The sequence below is a fragment of the Cetorhinus maximus genome, chromosome 7, assembly GCF_964194155.1.
Source record: "Cetorhinus maximus chromosome 7, sCetMax3.hap1.1, whole genome shotgun sequence".
In the NCBI taxonomy this organism is placed as follows: Eukaryota; Metazoa; Chordata; class Chondrichthyes; order Lamniformes; family Cetorhinidae; genus Cetorhinus; species Cetorhinus maximus.
This window is the reverse complement of record NC_135885.1, coordinates 41,244,261-41,268,613: the sequence shown is the minus strand read 5'-3', so window position 1 is coordinate 41,268,613 and position 24,353 is coordinate 41,244,261. Positions and strand designations below refer to the sequence as shown.

General features: G+C 41.9%; 1 protein-coding gene across 3 annotated transcripts in view; it reads left to right on the top strand.

The window, feature by feature from the left end:
• pan3 (poly(A) specific ribonuclease subunit PAN3) overlaps nt 1-24,353 on the top strand; it is a 201,037-nt gene that overhangs the window by 154,939 nt on the left and 21,745 nt on the right. For 2 of the 3 annotated variants that reach the window (XM_078545380.1, XM_078545378.1), the window contains 2 exons: nt 1,887-2,026; nt 8,934-9,063. In XM_078545380.1, coding sequence (XP_078401506.1) covers nt 1,887-2,026; nt 8,934-9,063 — 270 coding nt within the window. Of the gene's footprint in view, nt 1-1,886; nt 2,027-8,933; nt 9,064-10,488; nt 10,534-11,342; nt 11,746-24,353 lie in introns of those variants that run through there. The other variant, XM_078545379.1, reaches the window with a different exon arrangement.

The window sequence follows — 24,353 nt, the reverse complement described above, 5'->3', positions numbered from 1 at the left end:
AATAGTAGCCAACTGGATTTGATTTGAAATTTGATACTACATGGGCAAGCCCTTTTAATCAGCAGTGGGAGAAGTACATTTCATCACAACCTGTAACTTCCTTGCCCAGCATATCCCTCATCATTGCCATTAAGCCAGGGACCAACTCTGGTTCAATGAGGAGTGTATGCCACGAGCAGCATCAGGAATACCTAAAGATGAGGTGTCAACCTAATAAGTTACAATACAGGAGTGCATGCACGCTAAACAGCAGAAGCAGTGTGCTAGAGACATAGTAAAGCAATCCAAAAGCCAGTGGATCAAATTAAAGCTCTGCAGTCCTGCCAAATCCAGTCATGAATGGTGATGGACAATTAAACATTTAGTGAGAGAAAGAGATTCCATTAACGTTCCCCTCCCCCTCTGATGGCAGAGCCCAGAACATCAGTGCTAAAGACAAAGGCTGAAACATTGGCAACCATCTTCAGCTAGAAGTGCTAAGTGGAAGATCCATCTAGGCCTCCTCTTGAAGCCCCCATCATCACAGAAGGCTGTCCTGACCCAGTGCAATTCACTCCACATATATCAACAAGGACTGAGCGCACTGACAGATCCAAGGCTCTGGGCCCTGACAGCACCTCTTAAAACTGCAACTTCCTCCATCTAGACAGACAAGGGCAGCAAGTGCATGGGAAGACTGCCAATTGCAAATTTCCCAATTGCAAATTTCCCTCTAAGTTACACACCATTCTGGCTTGGAACTCTATCACTTTTCCTTCATTGCTGGATAAAAATCTGGGATTCTGCACCTAACAACACTATGGGAGTGCCTTCACTACACTGATCACAGAGGTTCATCACCATCTCTAGACCAATTAGGCACAGGTAATAAATTCTGACTTGGTCAGCATGCCCAAATTCCATAAATGAATTAAAATATATGTTAAAAGTTTAATACATCAAGAGGTACATATTCACTTTTTGATAATATGATTTAGTATTGAAAGTTTGGGATGGAGAAATTTGGATTGGAATTGGTACCCTGTACTTTTACTTCTAGGTTCTATTGAGTTTACTTGAGTTCTAAACCAATCCAAGCAGGTAGTATTTTTTAAAAAGAACCTAAATGTGCACGAGCAATTCTGACTAATGAGAACAGGAGATATTGAAAATACTCAGCAGCCCTGGCAGCATCTATGGAAATGAATGGAGCATTTCCAGCATTTTCTGTTCTTATTTCAGATTTCCAGCATCCATAGTTTAAGTTAAAACCAGCTTATATTTCACCCCTCTCCTAATATCAATCAGTTCTGTTGAAGGGTCATGAGGACTCGAAACGTCAACTCTTTTCTTCTCCGCCGATGCTGCTAGACCTGCTGAGTTTTTCCAGGTAATTCTGTTTTTGTTTTGGATTTCCTGCATCCACAGTAGTTTTTTGTTTTTATCATTGATTGTAAATGATGTTTAGTGCCTTGGCTGTATGTTGCTTCAGAATGAGGACATTTCTTTTGGATGTAAACCCAAGTTGCATTCTTGTAAGCTGGTACAATGACAGTAGTCCAGAATGAGAACAACGTGCAAAAGAACCTTTTCTGGATTCAAATATAACTTAATTATCCTTGAGTCATTACATTAACCATGCATTCATGGCTGTTTAGCGGGAGGTAGACCCTGTTGCGAACAGCAAATTTGAATACAGGAAGAAGCAGCTCGCTAATCAGTCGATCCATGAGTAAAGAAATAGTTTGAATTTCATATATGCAGATGAAAACCCATGTGAGGTTTTTTTTAATAAACAAGGTTATTTAAACAGCATGCATGGGCACATAAACCAATGTTTTTGTAGTGAACTTGATATTGATCATTATGATTACTTTCAATTCCCAATTTGTGTTTTCTTGTACCAGCAAGCCGATCTGATCTCTCTAGGAAAAGTTGTTTTGGCCTTAGCTTGCAACTCTGTGGCCGGAATCCAGCGTGAGAATTTACAAAAGGCTATGGAGCTGGTGTCCCTCAATTATTCTTCAGACCTGAAAAACTTAATCCTGTAAGTTATTTCGCAAAGCTGTTCCTTAATTAGTGTAAGTTTCTATTTTGATTGAAATATTCTAAGCTGCGGTTATATGTTCTGCCAGCAGCATGTTTTCTTCCTGTGTTAGCACCTGTCAGCCATGGCTCAGTCGGTAGAACTCTGAGTCAGAAGCGTGTGGCCCCACTCTTGAGACTGAGCACAAAAATCTGGGCTGACACTTCAGTGTGGTGCTGAGAGAGTGTTGCACTGTCAGAGATGCTATTTTTTTGGAACAGACATTAAACCGAGGCCCCATTTCCTCTCTCAGTTGAATGTAAAAGATCCCATGCATTATTTTGAAGAAGAGCATGGGAATTAGCCTCAGTGTCCAGGCCAATATTTATCTTTCAATCAACATGACAAAAACAGAGTAGCTGTCCATTAACATATTGCTGTTTGTGGGAACTTGCAGTGCAAAGTTGGTTTCTGTATTTCCTACATTACAGCAGTAACAACATTTCTAAAGGACTTGATTGGCTGTGAAGTGTTTTGGATGTCCTGAGGTCATAAAAGGTGCTACATAAAATGTAAGTCTTTTATTGGCTCCATTCTTTAACAGGTGAAGGAGAAAAATGTTCCTACGGTTACAGAAAAAATTAGTCGCTGGAGCAGGAATAACTTGGAAAATTGAGATAATCTCTTTTCCTTAAAGGGCTGAGTAGTTTGTTACTCAGCAATCTAAAAATATTAACTTCTGTTCAGTTTGAGAGCTTAAGTCAATGCTTAGTAAATGAGTGCTTTTTATTTTTGAGCATCATGATTTTTATTTTATTTTGTTCCCTTTCTATTGTGTATTTGGTAATTAGTTCAAAGGAACCATTCCTTTTGTTTTAGTTTAAATGCAGATTCTTCATTTAATCAGCCACTACATACAAACAGGGAATTCCCTCCTTGTCACTGAAGAATCTGCAATATTTTACCAATTTAAATTTCACACTTCAGATCAGATCATCCAGTTCTGCTGACCCTATGGCCAGAATTTTATTAGAGGGAAGGTATTACCGCTGCTAGGACTGAAAGTGGGACCTGAGTCCATGCAGATGGATGGCATTTTACTAATGGCGGCTTGGACCACTGTTCACTTGAGGACAATGGCCCATCTTCCAGAACCGCTGGCTCACTCAAAGGGCCGACAATACAGCAGCCTTGGCAGCGCCACCAATTGAGATGGCCATTCCTTAGGGAACTGGAAGAAGAGGGCAACTCCATGTTGAGGCACCATTGTAGGCAAGGTCAGGTTTTTCTTACCATGCTGTGGCCAGGCAGGCTGACTGTGGCAATTGGGGGCAGGGGCGAACCCTCCAGTGGTGGTGCCAATGCTGCCATAGAACCATAGAAAAGTTACAGCACAGAAGGAGGCCATTTGGCCCATCTTGTCCATACCAGCCCGAGGACACCCAGGTGCCCTTTCTATTCCCACCTTCCTGCACCCGGCCCATAGCCCTGCAGCTTACAGCACTTAAGTTGCAGATCCAGGTACTTTTTAAAAGAGTTTAGAGTTTCTGCCTTCACCAACTCGGGCAGCAAATTCCAGACACCCACTACCCTCTGCGTAAAAAAGTTCCTCCTCATGTCCCCCCCACACCTTCTGCCACTTATCTTGAATCTATGTTCCCTGGTTCTTGAATCTATGTTCCCTGGTTCTAGAATTCTCCATCAAGGGAAACAATTTTATCCTGTCCACTCTATCTATTCCCCTCAATTTTGTGCACCTCAATCAAGTCATCTCTCAGCCTTCTTTGTTCTAAGGAAAACAACCCCAACCTATCCAATCTCTCCTCGTAGCTACACTTTTCTATCCCTGGCAACATTTTTGTAAACCTCCTCTGCACTCTCTTCAGAGCTATTACATCCTTCCTGTAATGTGGTGACCAGAACTGCACACAATACTCCAGTTGTGGCCTCACCAGTGTTTTATACAATTCCAACATTATATCCTTACTTTTATATTCTATACCTCTGCCAGTGAAGGCGAGCATTCCATATGCCTTCTTTACAACCTTGTCTACTTGAACTGCTGCCTTCAGGGACCTGTGTACTTGTATGCCAAGATCTCTCACTTCATCTACCCTTCTTAGTATATTCCCACTTATTGTGTAATCCCTGTAACTGTTTGACCTCCCTAAATGTATGACCTCACACTTCTCTATGTTAAAATCCATCTGCCACTTTACCGCCCACTCCACCAACCCATCCATATCGTTTTGGAGATTATGGCTATCCTCCACACTATCCACTACTCGGCCAATCTATGTGTCATTTGCAAATTTCCCAATCGTGCCCTCCCACGTTCACGTCCAAATCGTTAATATGTAACACAAACAGCAAGGGTCCCAACACCGAGCCCTGTGGAACACCACTTGAGACAACTTTCCATTCGCAAGGGCATCCATCAACCATTACCCTTTGTTTCCTGTTACAAAGCCAACCTTTTATCCAGTTTTCCACATTACCCTGAATCCCATGGGCTTTTACTTTCCTGACCAATCTGCCATTTGGGACCTTGTCAAATGCCTTGCTAAAATCCATGTATACAACATCCACTGCACTACCTTCATCAACCCTTCTTGTCACTTCCTCAGAATTCAATCAAATTTGTGAGGCAAGACCTTCCTTTAACAAATCCATGCTGACCATCCCTGACTATTCCATGCCTTTCCACATGACAGTTAATCTCTCAGGATTGATTCTACTAATTTGCTCACCACCGATGTAAGACTAACTGGCCTATAATTGTTTGGCATTTCCTTTGATCCCTTTTTAAACTATGGAACTACGTTTGCATTTCTCCAGTCCTCTGGTACCTCCCCTGTATCTAGTGAAGATTGGAAAATCATCCTCAGAGCAACTCCTCCCTGACTTCCTTCAGCAGCCTCGGAAACAATCCATCTGGCCCTGGTGACTTATCAACTTTCAAGGATTTCAACCCTTCGAGCACTTCCTCTCTCTTGATGACTATCCCGTCCAAAATCTCGCAGTGTTCCTCCTGGACTGCTATATCTACATCTTCCCTTTCCTTTGTAAACACGGAGACAAAATATTCATTCAAAACCCTTCCCACAGCCACTGCATCTACACACAAGTTTCCATCTTCATCTCTGATAGGTCCCACTTTTTCCTTAACCAACCTTTTAGCATTAATGTATTGGTAAAACATCTTTGGGTTATCTTTAACTTTACTTGCTAATCTTTTTTCATGCCCTCTCTTTGATTTCCTTATTTCCTTTTTTACTTTATCCCTGCACTTCCTATATTCATCTAGGCTATCTGTAGTGCTTATTTCTTTGTGCCTATCGTACGCTTTCTTTTTCTGTTTGATCTTCCCCTGTATTCCTCTAGAAAACCGGGGGGGGGGGTCTAGATTTGGCAGTACCACTCTTATTTTTGTAGGGGACATGTCTACTTTGTACAAAGGGTGGTCATTGCTGCCAGGGTACCATCATGGGCCATGGAGGGATGCACATCATCTGGGAATTTGCTGGGAGGCCACCAGGGTTTATCTGACTGCCTCCCCACCCAGTGGCGGCCCCTCCTGATGCCAGTAAAATGCCAGCGGGTGTGGGAAGTAGCCCTTAATTGGCTGTCTGCCTTCAGTTGGTAGGCATCCAAGCTGCTAGGTTCCCACCTTGAATATCCCACGGCAGCAGGAAAGACATTAAGCTCCGCTTCCGATGTCTTTCTCTGCTATTTTACGATGATCCTGACTCCTAGCCCTAAGACTAATTTCTGAACAAATCATAGATAATTTTGTTCCAGCACTTAATTTTGGGTCTGTGAATGAAAATTAAAGACAAAGTTTTGTTTTTTTTAATGACTCTTTTCGTCTTAGAATTTGTTTTAAGTATCACAGCCCCCATCTCACTGTTTTCTTGTCATTTTTTGAGGGGGGCTTTGATGGTTTGAAACTCTCATTGCAACTGATCAGCTCCGGTTCTTTTTGAAAGAATGTGCCATGCATGTTCTGGAGGATGATTTCAATTTTGCAAACATCTTGCGTGGTCATGGGTTCCTGGAAAAGCAATCTATTGTAATGTTTCAATTTTTTCTTTATAGTGCTCGGTTAGTTTTACATTTTAGCAATCTTTCCATTTTTATAGTTAAAAGGAATATATAAGATGCCAGTTGACTGAACTAAATAATTAAATCTAAAATTCTAAAAATGTAGAAGTATTAATTGACTAGGTCTCAGTCTTATGAAGTGATTTGTCCATGATTCAGTTTTTCTTATGCTTTTGCTTGCTTTCTGAAATTTAGCAATAAATAAGGTCAATCTGAATATTGTATCAGTTCCTTGAACTAGATGGAAGAAAAGAAACCATTGACCTAATAAAGTTTAATTTGTTTCAGATGTTTTCTTAGGCTCGTTTAAATACTTATTCATTTACTCATGTATTATCATGTAGATTTAACCCATAAAAATATTTAGTTTCATCTTTTAGAATAGGAGTATTTTCAAAGTATGTATTCTTAAGGACATTCCTCCATAGGATTTAATCCTTTCTTAATGGTGCAATGATATAGTTTATCTTTTGAAATAAATCACCAGCACTAAGTTATACTCTATTCAAGAGAGAGTCTTTAAATTAGTAAAAACTGGAATTTACAACTAGGAAGGGGGTAGCTTGAATCAGCCACTAGATCCAAAGAGCATCATCTAAGCTGATTCATAGATTTAGTATAAATAAATGTAAAAGCCTAGCTCAGCCTCAGCTGAATTATTTTATCCAATTCTGAATACCACACTTTAGGAAGGGTGTGGAGACTTTGGAGATGGTACCGAAGAAATTGACTAGAATAGTTCCAAGCATGAGAGATTATAGTTGAGCGGGTAGACTGGAGAAAGTGGAGGAGTTGTTCTTAGAGCAGAGAAGGCTAAGAGGCGTTTAAAGTCATTTTGATAGCGTGATTAAAGGAAAATTGTTTCCAGTGGCTAAAGGGTTAATAATGAGAGGACACTGATTTAAGGCAATTGGTTTAAAAACAAGTGACATGGAAATTTTTTATGCAGTGAGTGGTTCAGATTTGCTTGATAGGGTGGTGAATACAGATTCAATAGTAGCTTTTAAAAGGAAATTGGATAAATGCTTGAAGGAGAAAAAAATTGCAGGGATATGAGGAAAAAGCAGGGGAGTAGGACCAACTGACTTGCTCTTTGAAAGAGTCACGCCAGACACCATGGGCTAAGTGGCCTCTTGTTCTCTGCTATTCTATGATTCTATACTAAGTAGCAACATATTGCCTGCCTTGCTTGGTATTGCTGATTTCATTTTTCTTTCCTTTCTTCCATTGATGGATTGGTGAAAGGTCTGCACATATCAAGCCACAGCTCTGTAGGGGATCCAACTAGGGGTGTAAGTGAGCTTTAGGACTTGTAGATCACAGCTCAATGTTCAACACTCCCAGCCATACTTGATGTCTGCTGCTTCAGCCCCACACACAATTCCCTTCTCTACCATATCTCTCAACCCTCACTCCTGTTGCCTCCTCTACCCATTCACACCACATCCTCACTCTCTGTACCCATACACCTTACACTCACTTCCCCATGTTCACACCTCTTATCTGCTTGCTCCTATTGCTTCCCCTTTGCTCACAACTCTGGATCCTTTTCCTATGATTATCCCTTCCAAGCCCCAGTTTCTCCCTTACTCCCAAGCACCTAGCCCTCCTCTTGCTCTCTCTGTTATGCACTTTGCCCTGCCTTTCACTAAAATCCTGAATACTCCATACATCTGTTATCACCCTGAACCCAAAGGTGGTTTCCAAGTTTTAAGCTGCAAAACCAGCTTTAAAGAGCAAATTGCTAGATTCATGACTTAGTGCCAGGAAATCAGTGCAGAATCAAGAGACCATAGAACCAGCAACTGGGTGCATTAGCATATATTGGGCACAAGTGGATGACCCACAATCCAATGTACAAGGCCTGAGAGCCAGAAGTGAGGAGATGTGGCTGGGGTCAGTACAGTTGGGCCGTGGGCTGTGTCGTGGTCCACTATAGCAGGACGTGGCCTGACAAGCATCAAGAACAGTGAAAGTGGGCAAAAAGACTCAGTGAGACAAAAAACAGGCAGCAAGAGAGGACCTTTGAGCATCGAATGGCAGAGAATGATAAACAGGGGGAAAGCAGATGGTGAAAGTAAAGTTAGCTACGCATTACAAATTCTTTAGGACCCTGGCACCAAGGGTATTCGTATCTTTACAAACCACCCACCCCCTCCAACCTGACCTATTAAGGCACAACCACATAGTAAAATACATGTAACTCTTTCAGAGTTAAAACAATAGTAAAATACATGTAGAAATTGACCCGTGCAATGTTTGCAAACTACCTTAGCAATATACTATGCTCAAATGAAAGTCACGTGGAGGAGGCTACATTTGAGTACAGTGCCTGGGCAAAGGCCCTGTTTTTAACCAATCCCTGGTGCTACTGAATTTTTAGAGGACTTGAAAGGCAAGTAAGTTGGTTGGTAAATAAACTTTACAGGGTAGAAGGAACTGTCAGTGTGACAACGCAATCATGAAACTGGAAATAAGTGTGAAACAGAGAATGGTTCAGATTCAAAATGATCAACATACTGAAGATATATGTAGGAAATTTTGCTCTGAAAATAGGCATTATAACCACAAAGCATGCAAACTTAGTTCTGAGAAATGAGGGTACTCAAAAGAAACAATCATTTCCAGTTCCAAAGTTTGTTTTTAGCAAGATGACCAGACCTTTCCTCATCAGATACACTTATTGCTGATGGGAAACTTTTTGGAAAATAATTGACAGTTACTGGCAAAGAGAAGAAAGTGGGGGAAGAAGTTGTTAAGAAGTGTGACGTACACAGTAGATCAAAGTATAAAATTTTAATTTATTCTTAAACCTTTAATCTAGGTATTTGCTGACTGACCAAAACCGGCTACGCAGTGTAAATGATATTATGCCGATGATTGGTGCACGTTTTTACACGCAATTGGATGCTGCACAGATGAGAAATGATGTGATAGAAGATGATCTGATGAAGGTAAAAATGGAATACTAGGTTACATGTGCACAGATTAGGAATATTAGGTGCCAGTACCAGTCTTGAAATACTGATTTTCTTTGAAAGCGTAGATTGTATATGTTCTTGCATGGAGGTGTTTAACATTTTTTATTGCTGTTTGCAAGTAATACCGCTAAAACATTTTAACTTTTTTACCTTCCATATACCATTTTAAAGCAAACTCATACAATCAAGAAATTATATAGAGTTTTGGCCCAAACCTTCGGTCTCCAGATCGTTGGAGATGGGGCGGATTGTTGGCAGATGCGTATCAGGACCCCCGAATTCACTGTAATTGCCCAGGAAGTTTAAACATCCTATGAACTGATTTGTGCTGCCAGGGCTCTCTGCAAAAGCCTCTGATCCTAAATTCAGGGCGGAGACTTGAGCAGGAGTGCAGGACTTAACTATATACTTACCCTGAAAATGTTACACAGTTTAATACCTGGTCTAACTCGGTGATCAGCCAGTGTGACTAACTTAGTTACCCTCCTATCACCCCGCCAAGCCTAACCAACCATCGATCCAACTACCGCCTCGACCCTACCCAATTACCACCTCCCCACCCCGATCCCACCCTGACTACCCACTCACTCACTGACCTACCCACTTCAATGACCTACCCATCTCACCCACTCACCCATTCACTAATGGCTGGCAATCAATCACTCACTCACTCACTTACTGAAAGCCTTGGACCTTCAAGAACTCAATTGAACATGGCAGCTACTGTTGTGAAAAGGGTGTCCTTCCTTCCTTCTGTCTGTCCTTGTGCCAGACGATCTTTGGTGATGTCTACGCTCACTCTTTGATGCTTTAGCCGGGATCAGAAGTCCTGGCTGAAAAATCACAAAAGGGTCAGGACGCAGAAATCTTCACAGATATCACCAATATGCTCGGCATCGATGCAGACCAGAAGACCTGGTCCTTTATCCCTTTAAGTGACTTGGGCTGAAATCTGTCTGACTTCCCACATACGCACCTGCATTAATAGTGCACATCTAATATCAGGAAAGCAGACATTTCTCAACAGACAACTTAATTTAAAATTAATGCTGAGTTCCGGATTCAAAATCTGTTTCAGTAACAGTTTTTTTCCCCATATCTAGTAACCATTTGTTTTTTCTTTTATTCATTCATGGGTTGTAGGCGTTGCTGGCTAAGCCAGCATTTATTGCCCATGCCTAATTGTCTTTGAGAAGGTGGCGGTGAGCTGCCTTCTTAACTGCTGCAGTCCCTGTGGTGTAGGTACACCCACAGTGCTGTTAGGGAGGGAGTTCCAGGATTTTGACCCAGTGACAGTGAAGGAACAGCGATATATCTCCAAGTCAGGATGGTGAGTGGCTTGGAGGGGAACTTTCAGGTGGTGGTAATCCCATATGTCTTCTGCCCTTGTCCTTCTAGATGGTAGTGGTCATGGGTTTGGAAGGTGCTATTGAAGGAGGCTTAGTGAGTTCCTGCAGTGCATCTTGTAAATGGTACACATTGCTGCCACTGTGTGTCAGTGGTGGAGGGAGTGAATGTTTGTAGATGGGGTGCCAATCAAATCAACTGCTTTGTCCAGAATGGTGTCAAGCTTCTTAAGTGCTTTTGAGCTGCACTCATCCAGGCAAGTGGGGAGTATTCCATCATGCTCCTGACTTGTGCCTTGTAAATGGTGCACAGTCTTTGGGGAGTCAGGAGGTGAGTTACTTGCAGCACGATTCCTAGCCTCTGACCTGCTTTTGTAGTCACATATTTATATGGCTAGTTCAGTTCAGTTTCTGATCAATAATTACCAGGATGTTGAAAGTGGTTCAGCGATGTTAATGCCATTGAATGTCAAGGGGCAATGCTTAGATTCTCTCTTGTTGGAGATGGTGTCATGATGGCAGATCAGAGCCCGAATTACTTATGGCCATACTGAACTTGTAAGTAAGAGATGTGTTTTTTTAAAAAGTACCTACAAGCAAAAGCTGACTGTAAAGTAACCACTTGCTGGAAAATTCCCATGTGGATTACGTTTGACCAACTAGTCCAGAGAGTGGAATGTTGCACCTAAAAAGGTGTCAAAGCCCCCTTCAGACAGAGACACTTCAGAGGAAAAAGTGCAATGCAAAAACTGAACTGTAATCTCCTGTGGTGGCAGCGATAATGAAGGCTGATTACCACCTCAGCAGAAACCATTTCCTGTGAGTTATATCCCAGACTATGGAGATGATGTGAGTTGAAAAGAAAGCAGATCTGGGTGAAAGACCTGTTTATTTTTTCCTTTCCAGGAATACACAAGAAAACGGGTTAAAAAACCAATTGCAACCCTAATTTTGTATGCTAGTTTTGGTGTTCCAGGCCTGGTGTCAGAGTGTGTGCTGTGAAGGTCACAGCTGAGGAAGATCAACTAGGTATCCCTGCGCTTGCAGGTAAAAAAAAATCCTCTCTCTCTCTGATTGCTGGAAGCAAATCAGAGGTCAGCAAAGCCACAGTCGAAAAGGAAACAGGACAACTCCTTTCAGCTAAGCTGCAGAACCAAGAATCTCCAAACCAGTGGCTGAATTGCCAAAGTCAGCTCTACCGGAATCATCCAACTTAACGGCCACAACGTTTCGTCATCTACCCCTCAAGGATCAGCCAAAGACTGATTCATAGATCTTTTTAACTTTTTATTTCTGGGCTCACTTCTCATTTTTAATCTGTGTGCATGTGTTGTATTTTGATTATTTTTTCTCGCGTTTTAGTAACTAATAAACTCTCTCTTTCTTTAACTTAAGAAAGCCTGGTTAAATTGGCTCCTTTTAAAACGTAAATTTTCAGAAAGCTTTTGATAAAGTCCCAGATAAGAGGTTAGTGTGCAAAATTAAAGCACATGGGATTGGGGGTAATATATTGGCATGGATTGAGAATTGGTTAGCAGATAGGAATCAGAGTAGGAATAAATGGGTCCTTTTCGGAATGGGTGATGACTAGTGGGGTCCCACAGGGATCAGTACTTGGGCTCAGCTATTCAAAATATATATCAATGATTTGGATGAGGGAACCAAATGTAATATTTTCAAGTTTGCTGATGACACAAAATTAAGTGGGAATGTGAGTGGTGAGGAGGACGTCAAGAGACTTCAAGGCAATTTAGACAAGTTGAGTGAGTGGAAAAATACATGACAGATGCAGTATAATGTGGATAAATCTGAAGTTATCCATTTTTGTAGGAAAAACAGAATGGCAGAGTATTATTTAAATGACGATAGATTGGGAAGCGTTGATGTACAAAGGGACTTGGGTGTCCTTGTACACCAGCCACTGGAAGCAAGCATGCAGGAGCAGCAAGCTGTTAAGAAGGCCAATGGTATGCTGGCCTTCATTGCAAGAGCACTTGAGTACAGGAGCAAGGATGTCTTATTACAGCTTTACAGGGCCTTGGTGAGACCACACCTGGAGTATTGTGTGCAGTTTTGGTTTCCTTACCTAAGAAAGGATATGCTTGCCATAGAGGGAGTGCAGCGAAGGTTCACCAGACTGATTCCTGGGATGGCAGGATTGTTGTATGAGGAGAGATTGGGCCGACTAGGCCTCTATTCACCAGAGTTTAGAAGAATGAGAGGGGAGCTCATTGAAACATATAAAACTCTGACAGTGCAGGACAGACTGGATGCAGGGATGATGTTTCATTTGGCTGGGGGAGTGGGGGGCGTCTAGACCAAGGGGGTCACAATCTCAGGATACGGGGTAGGCAATTCGGGACTGAGATGAAGAGAAACTTCTTCACTCAGAGGTTGGTGAACCTGTGGAATTCTCTATCACAGAGGGCTGTGGAGGCCAAGTCACTGAATATACTTAAGAAGGAAATAGATTTCTAGGCTCTAAGGGCAAGGGGTGTGGGGAGAGATTGGGAGTGTGGCATTGAGATAAAGGATCAGCCATGATCATATTGATTGGCGGAGCAGGCTTAAAGGGCCAAATCTACTCCTATTTTTCTATGTTTCTAAATGTATTTGGACTGGAAAACGGTATCCACGAGGGAAGGGATCCTTTTTAAATTAATCTTGTTGCGACCAACGGACGGGGTTGAATAAAGAAGGGGAACTAGTTTATCCCTCCTCACCTGGTAGCATAACAAATTGGGGTACCTCACCCAGGATCATAACAAATTGGGGGAACCTTGCCCGGGGACTGGTCGTAACAATGGTCATTGCCTGGCAGTTATGTGGCATGAATGTTACTTGCCACCTGTGATCAGATATTTCTCATATATCTCAATTTTTGGCTCTTTACGGGCTAGGCAAGTATTGGAAGCTCTCACGCAATGAAAATCTTGATCTTAACAATGCTTCTAATGAACGAGTCCTGGTGATTTAAATTCATGATGGCATTGTTCCAGTAAAAGACAGTTTAATCTTGATGTAATTTCTATGAGGATAGTGTTTCTGGCAGAATGTTTTCCCTCTGAGGCATCTGATATAGGTGTAAAGCTAGCTCTCTGCACTGATCTCCTTGGTTCAACATTGCAGACACATCACTTAATACTCCGGATGACTTAGCTGAACTCCCTGTAACTCACTCACTTCCTGCAAGATTTACATCATCTTCAGTTTGTTGTCAAAAATACCTATTTCCTGTGTTGTCACTGCCAAGCATTTTTAAATTTCTACACTACAACAGTGACTACATTTCAAGAAGAGCTTTATTGTCTGTAAAGTACTTTGGGATGTCTGGTGGTCATGAAAGGTGCTATTTAAATTCTTTAAAGAAACTAAGTTTTTACACTAAACCCAGAAAGACAGAGAAAAGAAATCTAGCCATTGTGTTGAAGTTTTGTTGGACAACCAGCAGACAACAAATAGAAAATATTGCAAATTTCAGCTGTGTTATATTTAATGACAATCCTCCATCTACAGTTTGACAAAATTTAATTTGGTTGTGCCATCTTTTACATGCTTTTACAAGTATTTGCAGAGTAGCGAAAGTAAACACTGATCCGTTCAATGCAGACACAGGTGGAATTATCAGGGGAAATGAGGAAATGGCAGAAATGTTGAACAAATTCTGTCTCACACTTCACAATAGAAGACAAATTATGTGCAAGAAATGGAGGGTAAATAAGGGGTAATAAGAGTGAGGAATTTAAAGTAATTAATACCAAAGAGGAAAAAGTGTTAGAGAAACTAAGGGGCTGAAAGCCAATAAATCCTAGGACCTGACAGCCTATTTCTTAGGGTTCTAAAAGAGGTAGATGCACTAGTTATGGTTTTCCAAAATTTCCTATATTCTAGAACAGTTATAGCAGATTTGAAGTTGACAACTGTACCACTATTTTAAGAACGGAGAGAGAGATAAAATAGGGAACCTTACCTGAAAATTTTAACATTTTGCTTTCAAGCTTGCTCTCAATAACAATTTGATATCAGTAGTTCTAATTTGGAATGAATTAGATATCAAATTTGATAGTGTGCTCAAAGCTATCAGGTGTACTCAAAGGTATATCCATACGTACTCAAAGCTATCCAGCGCGCTCAAAGCTATCAAATGCGCTCAGCAACCTGCATTGAAAAATACAAGGCAATGAATTACTTAAGTAATATCTGAATTTATTCAGTTTTTCACTTGGCCCAAAAAAATTGTTCCGTTGTATAGTATATGCTTGGGAGCATCACCTGATCCCCATCAGTTCTTAATTTTAGTCTCAGGGACTATACTTTCCACCCACCCACTCCCCAAGTCTCGGGGTTTAAACTCTCCCCCCTCCCACCTCAAGCCTCAGGCTCTAAATTCTCCCCACCAACCCCGCCTACAGTTTCAGGGTCTCAACTCTCCTACCTCTCTCCCTCCAGTCCCCAAACTCTACCCTTCTCTTACTTCCAGCCTCTTTCTCCCCTCCCTCCAGCTTCTTCCTCCCCCCTCCCTCCAGCCTCTTTCTCCTTCCCATCTTCTTTCCGCCCCCCCATCCTCTTTCTCCCCCCTCCCTCCAGCCTCTTTTCTCCACCTCCCTCCAGCCTCTTTTCTTGCCCTCTCCCTCCAGCCTCTTTTCTTCCCCCCCCTTCCTCCAGCCTCTTTTCTTCCCCTCCACTTCCTCCAGCCTCTTTTCTTCCCCCCCCACTTCCTCCAGCCTCTTTTCTTCCCCCCCTCCCCCCTCCCTCCAGCCTCTTCTCTTTCCCCTCCCTCCAAACCCTCCCCCAGCCCTTGCGGCCTCGCCGACCTTCCGGGCCTTGGGGTCTTCTGAACTCTCTCCAGGCCTCTGACTTCCTCAGTACCTTGTTGCCATGGCGTTGTTGCCGCTTTGACTTCAAATCTTCACAGGGGCGCCCCGGAAAACACTACTTTCGGTTTCCAGCCAGCATTGTAAACGGAGATCTTCAGTTGGTGGTGGGGGGGCGGTGGAGTGGGGTTGAGGAGGGGATTAAGGGGTGAAGTGAGGGAGGGATATTAGGGGGGGAAGGGGAGGGGAATAAGGGAAGTGAGGGGGGAACAGAGGGGAGAGAAGGGGAGGGGGAGGGAGGAAGCAAACCTCTGCAATCTGGGGGGGTCTGTAATTTTCCCTGAATTTTTAAAACCCACTTACCCTCTTTAACCAAGCTTTTGTTCATATGACCTCATACTGCCTTATGTTGCCTACATGAAAAGTTTCAATTTTGAAAGTTTGAGGGGGTGGAAGAAAATTGCTTTGGGTTGTGGGTTTAGAAGAAAATTGCTTGGGGGAGGTGAAAGTTGCTCAGCAGGGGATGGTGGGGGAGATAATTGCTCTGGGGGGGTTGATGGAAGAGAACTGCTATAATCCTGGGGGGGTGGGTGGGCACAGCTGACGGAGGAGGTAGGTGGGTGCCATGGTGGGAATGTGCTGCATGAGTTATAGGTTATAAAGAAAAACATTTTAAAAACTCATCAAACCACAGTCTGCTTTTTCTAAGATAGCTCAGTTTTGTGATATTTGAAGCTATGGAAATTCAGAAATATGGAAAATAAATTCTATGATCATTTTTGGTGTCCAAATGCTTAAGTGATGTTGTTAATCACATGTTTGAGTGCTGTGGTTTGGGGCAATTGATGACATTGACGTCAGATACAGTGCATGTAATGTTAAATGATAGCTAAATGATTGCTGTTGAGTACAATTGATATCAAATGAGAGCAAATGAATGCCGTTGAACACAAGTTATGTCAAACTTTTCAGGTTGGGAACAGGCCAGTTAGTGTGACATCAGTCATCAGGAAACTGAAATCTATTATTAAGGAAGTCTTAACAATGCAACTAGAACATTATAGTATGATCAAACAGAATCAGTGTGGTTTTACAAAAGGGAAACCATGTTTGTCAAATTTATTAAAGCTGCTTGGAGGATGCAACTAGTAGGGTAGATAAAAGAGAGCCAGTAAATATAGTATTCATGGATTTCCAAAAGGCATTCAGTAAAGTGCCATGCAAAAGGATAGTAGGCAAGATAAGTGCTCATAGAGTTGGTGGTAATATATTAGCATGGATGGAGGATTGGTTAGCAGAGGGGAGAGATAAATGGGGCATTTTCAAGTTGGCAGGTTATAGGCAATGGAGTACAGCATGGATCAGCGCTGGGACCTCAGCTATTTGAAATCGAAATGACTTGGATGAAGAGACCTTACATTATGTATCCAATTTTTCTTACATTCCCACCTAGCTTTGTATTGTAAGCTGTGAGGAGGACATAAAGATGCTGCAAAACAATATAGACCGATTGTGACTGGGCAACAAAATGACAGATGGTGTATAATGTGTTAGCATGCAGGTACAGCAAACAGTTAGGAAGGCAAATGCCATGTTGGCCTTTATTGCAGGGGATTTGGAGTACACTACGTCTTCTCTTAATTGTGGTTGCATTCCTGAAAACCTTTAAGTGAGTCATGGGTTCCCATAGGAATCAACGTTAAAGCTGCAATTGGGTTCCTTTGGACATTTCTTACCGGGAAAAAAATCAATGTACAAGTTGAAATACTGCACCATGCATGTGCAGTACTGTGCATTCCTAACTGAAATAACTTGCAAAATAAAATAAATGATTAAATATACAGGAAATACTGTATAAATTTAAATTAGATAACACTCATCAGTCTCTCTTATGTGGTGCCTTGGGTTTAGGGATGACTTGCTTTCACTCCGGCTCAATGGGTTCTGAGATGGCTGATACATCCAATGCGCAGTCTGCAGACTCTGCCACATGTGAGCAGGTCTTACTTAAGTCAATTATTGAGTCATTTGGAGGTTTTTTCACTCTCTCCGCTGCCTTGATCTTAGCCTCTGTATGTTCCCAGTGAAGTCTGTGTTTGATGCCTTCCCAAATGAACCGTCTCCCATTTTGGTCAGTCATCATGAGTTGGTGGAGATGTTTGGCCTTTTCAAGGATGCATTGAGGACATCCCTGAATTGTTTCAGCGGTGGTGGCTTTGAGTGATGCCTTGATGCTGGGCATGTTAGCTTGAGGGAGGATCTTGCATTGCACTCCTTTCTTGCCACTGGATTTGGAGGATCTTTTGAAGACACTGCTGGTGCTCCTACTGTAGACTTGAACAAGGGCCCAACTTGGGGGCTCCAAACTTAATTAGATCATTGCAGAGTCAGCCTGCTGAAGAGTAAATACTGTGCACCCTGTATTTTTCACCCAAATGAGCCCTGAGACAAGGAAGGCAACTTTACCTGTGTATAGTAGCAAATGCCTCTCTCTCTCTCTCTCAGACTTTAAAATGGCTTCCGTGCCTCACTCACAGCAGGCACATCTGGGGCTCCATCACTAAAATCAGCTCGCAGAGTCAAGAAATGGGCCTTTTCTTCACAGAAATGAACGGCCCAGGCTTCAACTTTTTGCTTGCAAAAAAAAAAAACATGTTGGTTTGGATATTCTTTCATCAGAACTTTGCTGCAGCACTTTTTTAAAATCAAAGTTACTTCAAGTGCAGAGAAACACCTCACTCTCTTTACAATAGCGCTGATCGGTCACAGGACCTGACAGATCAACATTAAATGAGCAAATGCGTGATGATGATGCTGGCAGCTATGCGCACAGTGACAACATTACAAACAGAAATCATGACGTAAATCGGAGAAATGGGCCCTAAAGAGTAAACAACTTTAAAATGAAACAATGTTAAGAGGGCAACTTAAAATGAGGCCTTATTGTACAAGGATAAGGAAGTCTTGCTTAAATTGTATAGGGCATAGGTGAGGCCACACCTGGAGTGTTGTGCTCAGTTTTGATCTCCATATCTAAGGAATGAAATACTTGCCTTGAAGGTGGCACAGCGAAAGTTTACTAGATTAGCTCCTCGGATAAGAGGGTTATCTTATGATAAGAGGCTGAGTAAATTGGGTATATTCTCTCATGTTTAGAAGAATGAGAAGCAATCACATTGAAACATTAAAAATTCTGAAGGGCTAGATGGGTAGACACTGAGGGGTTGACTTGGATGAAGGGACCAACTGTATTGTAGCCAAGTTTGCTGATGATACAGTGTTAGGTAGGAAAGCAAGTTGTGAGGAGGATACAAAGGGATATAGATAGGTTAAATAATTGGCAGATGGAGTATAATGTGGGAAAATATGAGCTTGTCCACTTTGGCAGGAAGAATAGAAAAGTGGAATATTTAAATGGAAAGAGACTGCAGAACGCTGCAGTACAGAGGGACCCAGGTGTCCTTGTCCATGAATCACAAAACGTTATCATACAGATACAGCAAGTAAATAGGAAGGCAAATGGAATGTTGACCTTTATTGCAAGGGGGATGGAGTATAAAAGTAGGGAAATCTTGAGACAACTGTTGCACTGGTGAAAATGCATCTAGAGCACTGTGTATAGTTTTGTTATCCCTACTTAAGGGTGGAAGGGGGGGTGGGGGGCGGGGAGGGATATACTTACATTTGAAGCAGTTCACAAGGTTTGCTAGGCTGATTATTGGGTGAAGGTGTTGCCTTTTAAAGAGAGGTTGAGCAGATTTGGCCTATACTCATTGGAGTTTAGAAGAATGAAAGCTGACCTTATTGAAACACACAAGATTCTGAGAAAGCTTGACAATTTCGATGCTGAGAAGATGCTTCCCCTTCTGGGGGGATCTAGAACTAGAAGGCACAGTTTAAAAATAAGGAGTCCCCCATTTAAGATGGAGATGAGGAATTTCTTCTCTGAGGGTCATTAGTCTTGGAATTCTCTTCCCCAGAGAGCAGCGGAAACTGGATCATTGAATATGTTCAAGGCTGAGTTAGACAGATTTTTGACCTACAAGGGAGTCCAGGGTTATGGGAACAGGCAGGGAAGTGGAGTTAAAGTTGCAGTCAGATCAGCCATGATCTTATTGAATGGCAGAGCAGGCTTGATAGGCCAAATAGACGACTACAGCTCCTATTTCTTATGATTTTATAACACAGACGTGCAGTATTAGGGTAAGAAGTCAACCATTTAAGAATGAAATGAGAATTTTCTTCACTCAGAGCTGCGAATTTTTGGAATTCTCCACCCCAGAGGTTGGTGTATGTTCCATTTTTGAGTTAAGCAATAAGGGATTCCCTGGGGAAGATGATCATATGATAGAATTTCACAAAGAGTTTGAGACCAATGGCCTAAATAAACCCAATTACAAGAGTATGAAGGGTGAACTTGCTAGGCAGATTGGGAATAAAAGCAAAATACTGCAGATGTTGGAAATCTGAAATAAATACAGAAAATGCTGGAAAAACCCAGCAGATCTGACAGCATCTGTGGAGAGAGAATCAGAGTTAATGTTTCGAGTCCGTACAACTTCTTCAGAGCAGGTTGGGAACTTTGATTAAAAGTATGACTGTAGTTAAGCAATGACAAACATTTGAAGAAATATTCCCTACTCCTCAACAAATACGCGTTCCATTGAGTGATCTGTCCACATCTAAAGAAAGAGGTTAAGGATAGTATTCAATTACAAGAAGAGGCTTACAATGTTGCAAAAAGGATGGTAAGTTTGAGAATTGGGAGAATTTTAAAAACCAACAAGGGATGACCCAAAATTGATAGAGGGAGATAATAGAACGAGAGAGAAATTAGCAAGAAATTTGAAAGGATATTATAAGAGCTTCTACAAGTATGTAAAAAGAAAGAAGCAAAAGTAAACATGGGTTCCTGAGATGGGAGTTATAATGGAAAATAAGGAAATGGCAAAGATGTTTAACAAAAACTTTTGTCTGTCTTTACATAAAAGACAGAAAAAAAACTGAAATAGTGGGGAACCAAGGCTGAAATTTTCCTGCTGGAGGCAGGAATCAGGAGTGGGACCAAACGCAAGTCACATTCCTACCTCAGGCTACCGAGGATCGCGGTTTTTCAGATTCTGGGGCCTTTAATTGGCCTGGAAGCGGGTCTGCTGCCCAGTTAGACAGATCCAAGACAGGAGTGGAGGCAGGCCAATGTTGGAGAGCTGGTTAAAAGGCCTGCCTCCTTTTCCATCTATTCCCGAATACATCGACCCATATCTTCCAATGGATATGTGGTTAACGTTGAGTTGTATTGGGAAGGATTCAAAATGTATTTAAATGAATTCAAAAGAATTTTTGAAAGTAACTGAAAAGTATTTTAAAATTGAAATATATTGCACCCTCCACCCACCCCTTATCTACTTTATAAATATATGACCTATCAAGTCCTACTACAAAAGCTGGATTGAATCCAATAGCCCATAAATCGCCCAAATAAACAATTTGAATCTTGGGAGAGGATGTATAAATATGGTGAAGTGTTTATAAATGTATTAAAATGCTGGATTGCATTCAAGAGTGCACAAATTCCTCCAAATCAACACTTTGACTCTTGAGAGGAGCCACATAAATAGTCAGGTATCTATAAACACAAAAAGCTGGATTGCATACAAGAGCACATAAAACTCCCAATTAAGCAATTTTACCTCAGAACTGTTAATCTCAGAAGATGTCTAAATTGAAACTATAAAAGCAATCGGAAATACTTAAATTATACCTTCCCACATTCATGCATCTGGTAAAAAACCTGACAGCTGCTGAACCCTGGCTGCCTTGCAGAAAATCAGAAAACTTTCTGGAGACAGGCTCTTAATGAGCCCGCCACACTGTAATTGGGGTTGTTAATAGCAGCGGGACTGTTCAGGGCTTGTTTCCTCTCCTGCCCTTGGGAAAATGGCAGAGGGCGGGATTTTCAGCCGGCACACTTGACGGTCATTTTGTCATTATGCCTCCGTTCCCATCAGGAAACTAAAAGCCAGTTAGCTTAACATCTGTCAAAGGGAAAATGTTAGAAGCTATTATTAAAGACATTATAGCAGGGTACTTAGAAAAATTCAAGGTAATCAGGCAGAGTCATCATCGTTCTGTGAAAGGGAAATCATGTTCAACCAACCTACTGCAGTTCTTAGAAGAGGTAATGGGGAACTGGTGGGTATACTTTGCTTAGATCTGCAGGAGGCATTTGATAAGGTGTCACATCAAAGGTTATTGAGGAAAATAAAAACTCATGGTGTAGAGGGGGTAACAGATTAGCATGGATAGAAGATTGGCTAACTAATAGGAAACAGAAAGCAGGCATTAATGGGTCATTTTCTGGTTGGCAAGATGTAATGAGCGGTGTGCCACAGGGATCAGTGCTGGGGCCTCAACTTTTTATAATTTATTTAATGACTTCGATGAAGGGCCAAAGTTATGGTTGCTAAATTTGTTGATGACACAAAGATAGCTGGGAAAGTAAGTTGTGAAGAAGACATAAAGAGGCTACAAAGGGATATAGATAGGTTAAGTGAGTGAGCAAAGATTTGGCAAATGGAGTATAATGTAGTAAGATGTGAAATTACCCATTTTGGAGGGAAGAATAAAAAAGCAGCATATCTTAATGGTGAGAGATTGCAGAGGGATCTGGGTGTCCTCATGCATACGTCACAAAAGATTCGTATGCAGGTCAGGAAGTAATTAGAAAAGCTAACAGAATGTTGTGGTTTAATGCAAGGGGAATTGGATACAAAAGTAGGGAGGTTATGCTTCAGTTGTACAGGGCATTGGTGAGATCACATCTGGAGTACTGTGTACAGTATTTAAGGAAGGATATAAATGCGTTGGAAGCAGTTCAGAGAAGGTTTACTAGACTAATACTTGGAATGGACAGGCTAGGCTTGTATCTGCTGGAGTTTAGAAGAGTAAGAGGTGACTTGATTGAAACATATAAGATCCTCAGGGGATCTTTCAGGTCAGAAAGGATACTTCCTCTTGTGGGAGAATCTGGAACTAGAGGTCACTGTTTAAAAATAAGGGACCACCCATTTAAGAAAGGGACGATGAGAAATTTTTTTCTCCGAGGGTTGTGAGTCTTTGGAACACTCTTCCTCAAGAGGTGGTGGAAGCAAAGTCTGAATATTTTTAAGGCAGAGGTCGATAGATTCTTAATAAGCAAGGGGTTGAAAGGTTCTTGGGGGTAAGCTGAAATGTGAAGTTGAGGTTACAATCAGATCAGCCATAATCTTATTGAAAGGCAGAGCAGGCTCTAGGGGTTGAGTGGCCTACTCTTCCTAATTTGTATATTTGTATGTATGTTTTATTTAGGACGGGAAAATTCTGGTCCTAGAGTCTAATGTGACTGAGGAGCTTAAAGTAATTAGTATTAGCAAAGAAAAATATAGGGAAAGTCCTAGAACTAAAAACTGGCACATCTCCTGGACCAGTTGGCCTACATTCTAGGGTTGTAAAAGATGTGGCTGCAGGCATAGTGCCTGCATTAGTTGTGACTTCCAAAATTCCCCAGATTCTGGAACGGTGGACTGAGAGGTAGCAAACGTAACGCTACCAGTCAAGAAACGAGGGATAGAGCAGACAGTGAACTACAAGCCAGTTAGCCTGATACGGGTTGTTGGGAAATTAGTGGAATCCATTATTAAGGAACTGGCAACAGGGATCTTAGAAAATCATAAGATTAGGCAAAGTCTTCATAGTCTTTGGAAAGGGAAATTTATTAAGAGTTTCTTGGGGATATAACTAGCAGTGTAGATGAACGGGTAACTGTGGATGAAGAATATTTGGATTTCAAAAGGATAAGGTGCCACACAAAAGGTTGTTACATATAGATAAAGGCTCATGGGCTTTTGCGTAATATTAGCATGGATAGAGGATTGGTTAAAGGAGAAAAACAATGTAGGAATAGATGAGTCATTTCCACTATAATGTATCCAAATTTGCTGCTGATAAAAACTGGGCAAGAAAGTAACTAGGTGAGGAGGACACGAGGAATCTACAAGGGGATATAGACAGGTTAAGTGAGTGGGCAGGAAGGTGGCAGATGGAGTGTAATGTGGGGAAGCGAAAGATTGTTCACTTTACATAGGAAGAATAGATAAACAGATTATTCTTTAAATTGTAGAAAACCATTAGATGTAGATGTTCAGGGAGACTTGGGTATCATTATACACAAAACACAGAATGTTAACAAACAGGTGCAACAAGCATTTAGGAAGGCAGGTCATATTTTGGCTTTTATTGCAATGGGTTTGGCATAGGAAAGTTTTGCTGTAATTGTACTGAGCTTTGTTGAGACTATACCTGGATTACTGTGTACAGTTTTGGTTTCCATACCCAGAGAAGGATATACTTGCCTTAGAGAGAATGTAGCAAAGGGTCACCAGATTGATTCCTGGGATCAGGGGTTTTCCTATGAGGAGGGATTGAGTAGAATGGGCCTGTACCCTGGGATTTAGAAGAATGGAAAGTAATCTGAATGAAACATTATGATTCTGAGAGGGCTTGACAGAGTGGATGCAGAGATGCTATTCACCCTGGCTGGAGAGTCAAGAACTAGAGGGCGTGGGGCTGGATTGTCATTATCAAGGCGGGTAGGTCCAGATGGGAAATTTCCCAACTCAGCAGGCCCGATTTGGTTTAATGGGCCCCGTTACATCCAGTTTTCACTCCGGGGAGGCAGGGATGGGATAGAGTCTGGCTTGCCAACCCTGAAAACAGATCGTAGACAGCCACGGGGGCGGGCAGGTGCCACTGTGGGCTGGTTAGAAGGCTCGCTTCAGTTCCCTGGGACTTTTGTCCCAGTTGTTTTAGAAGCTGGTAGGCCCTCTGGCCCCCACCCCTCATGCCCTCTCAGATCCCTATCCACTTCCTGTGCCCCCTCCATGCCAATTTCTGCCTGCATGCTACCTCCATAGCCACTCACCCATTATCCACTATGGGCAGATCTTCGCTATGTGAAGATGAAAACAAAACCAAACTTCAACAGAGCTCTCAGTCGTATGTACTTAATACTGAACAAAACTCTCATTCATGAAGCCCATTCAAATATTTTAAATCCCCTCAAGTA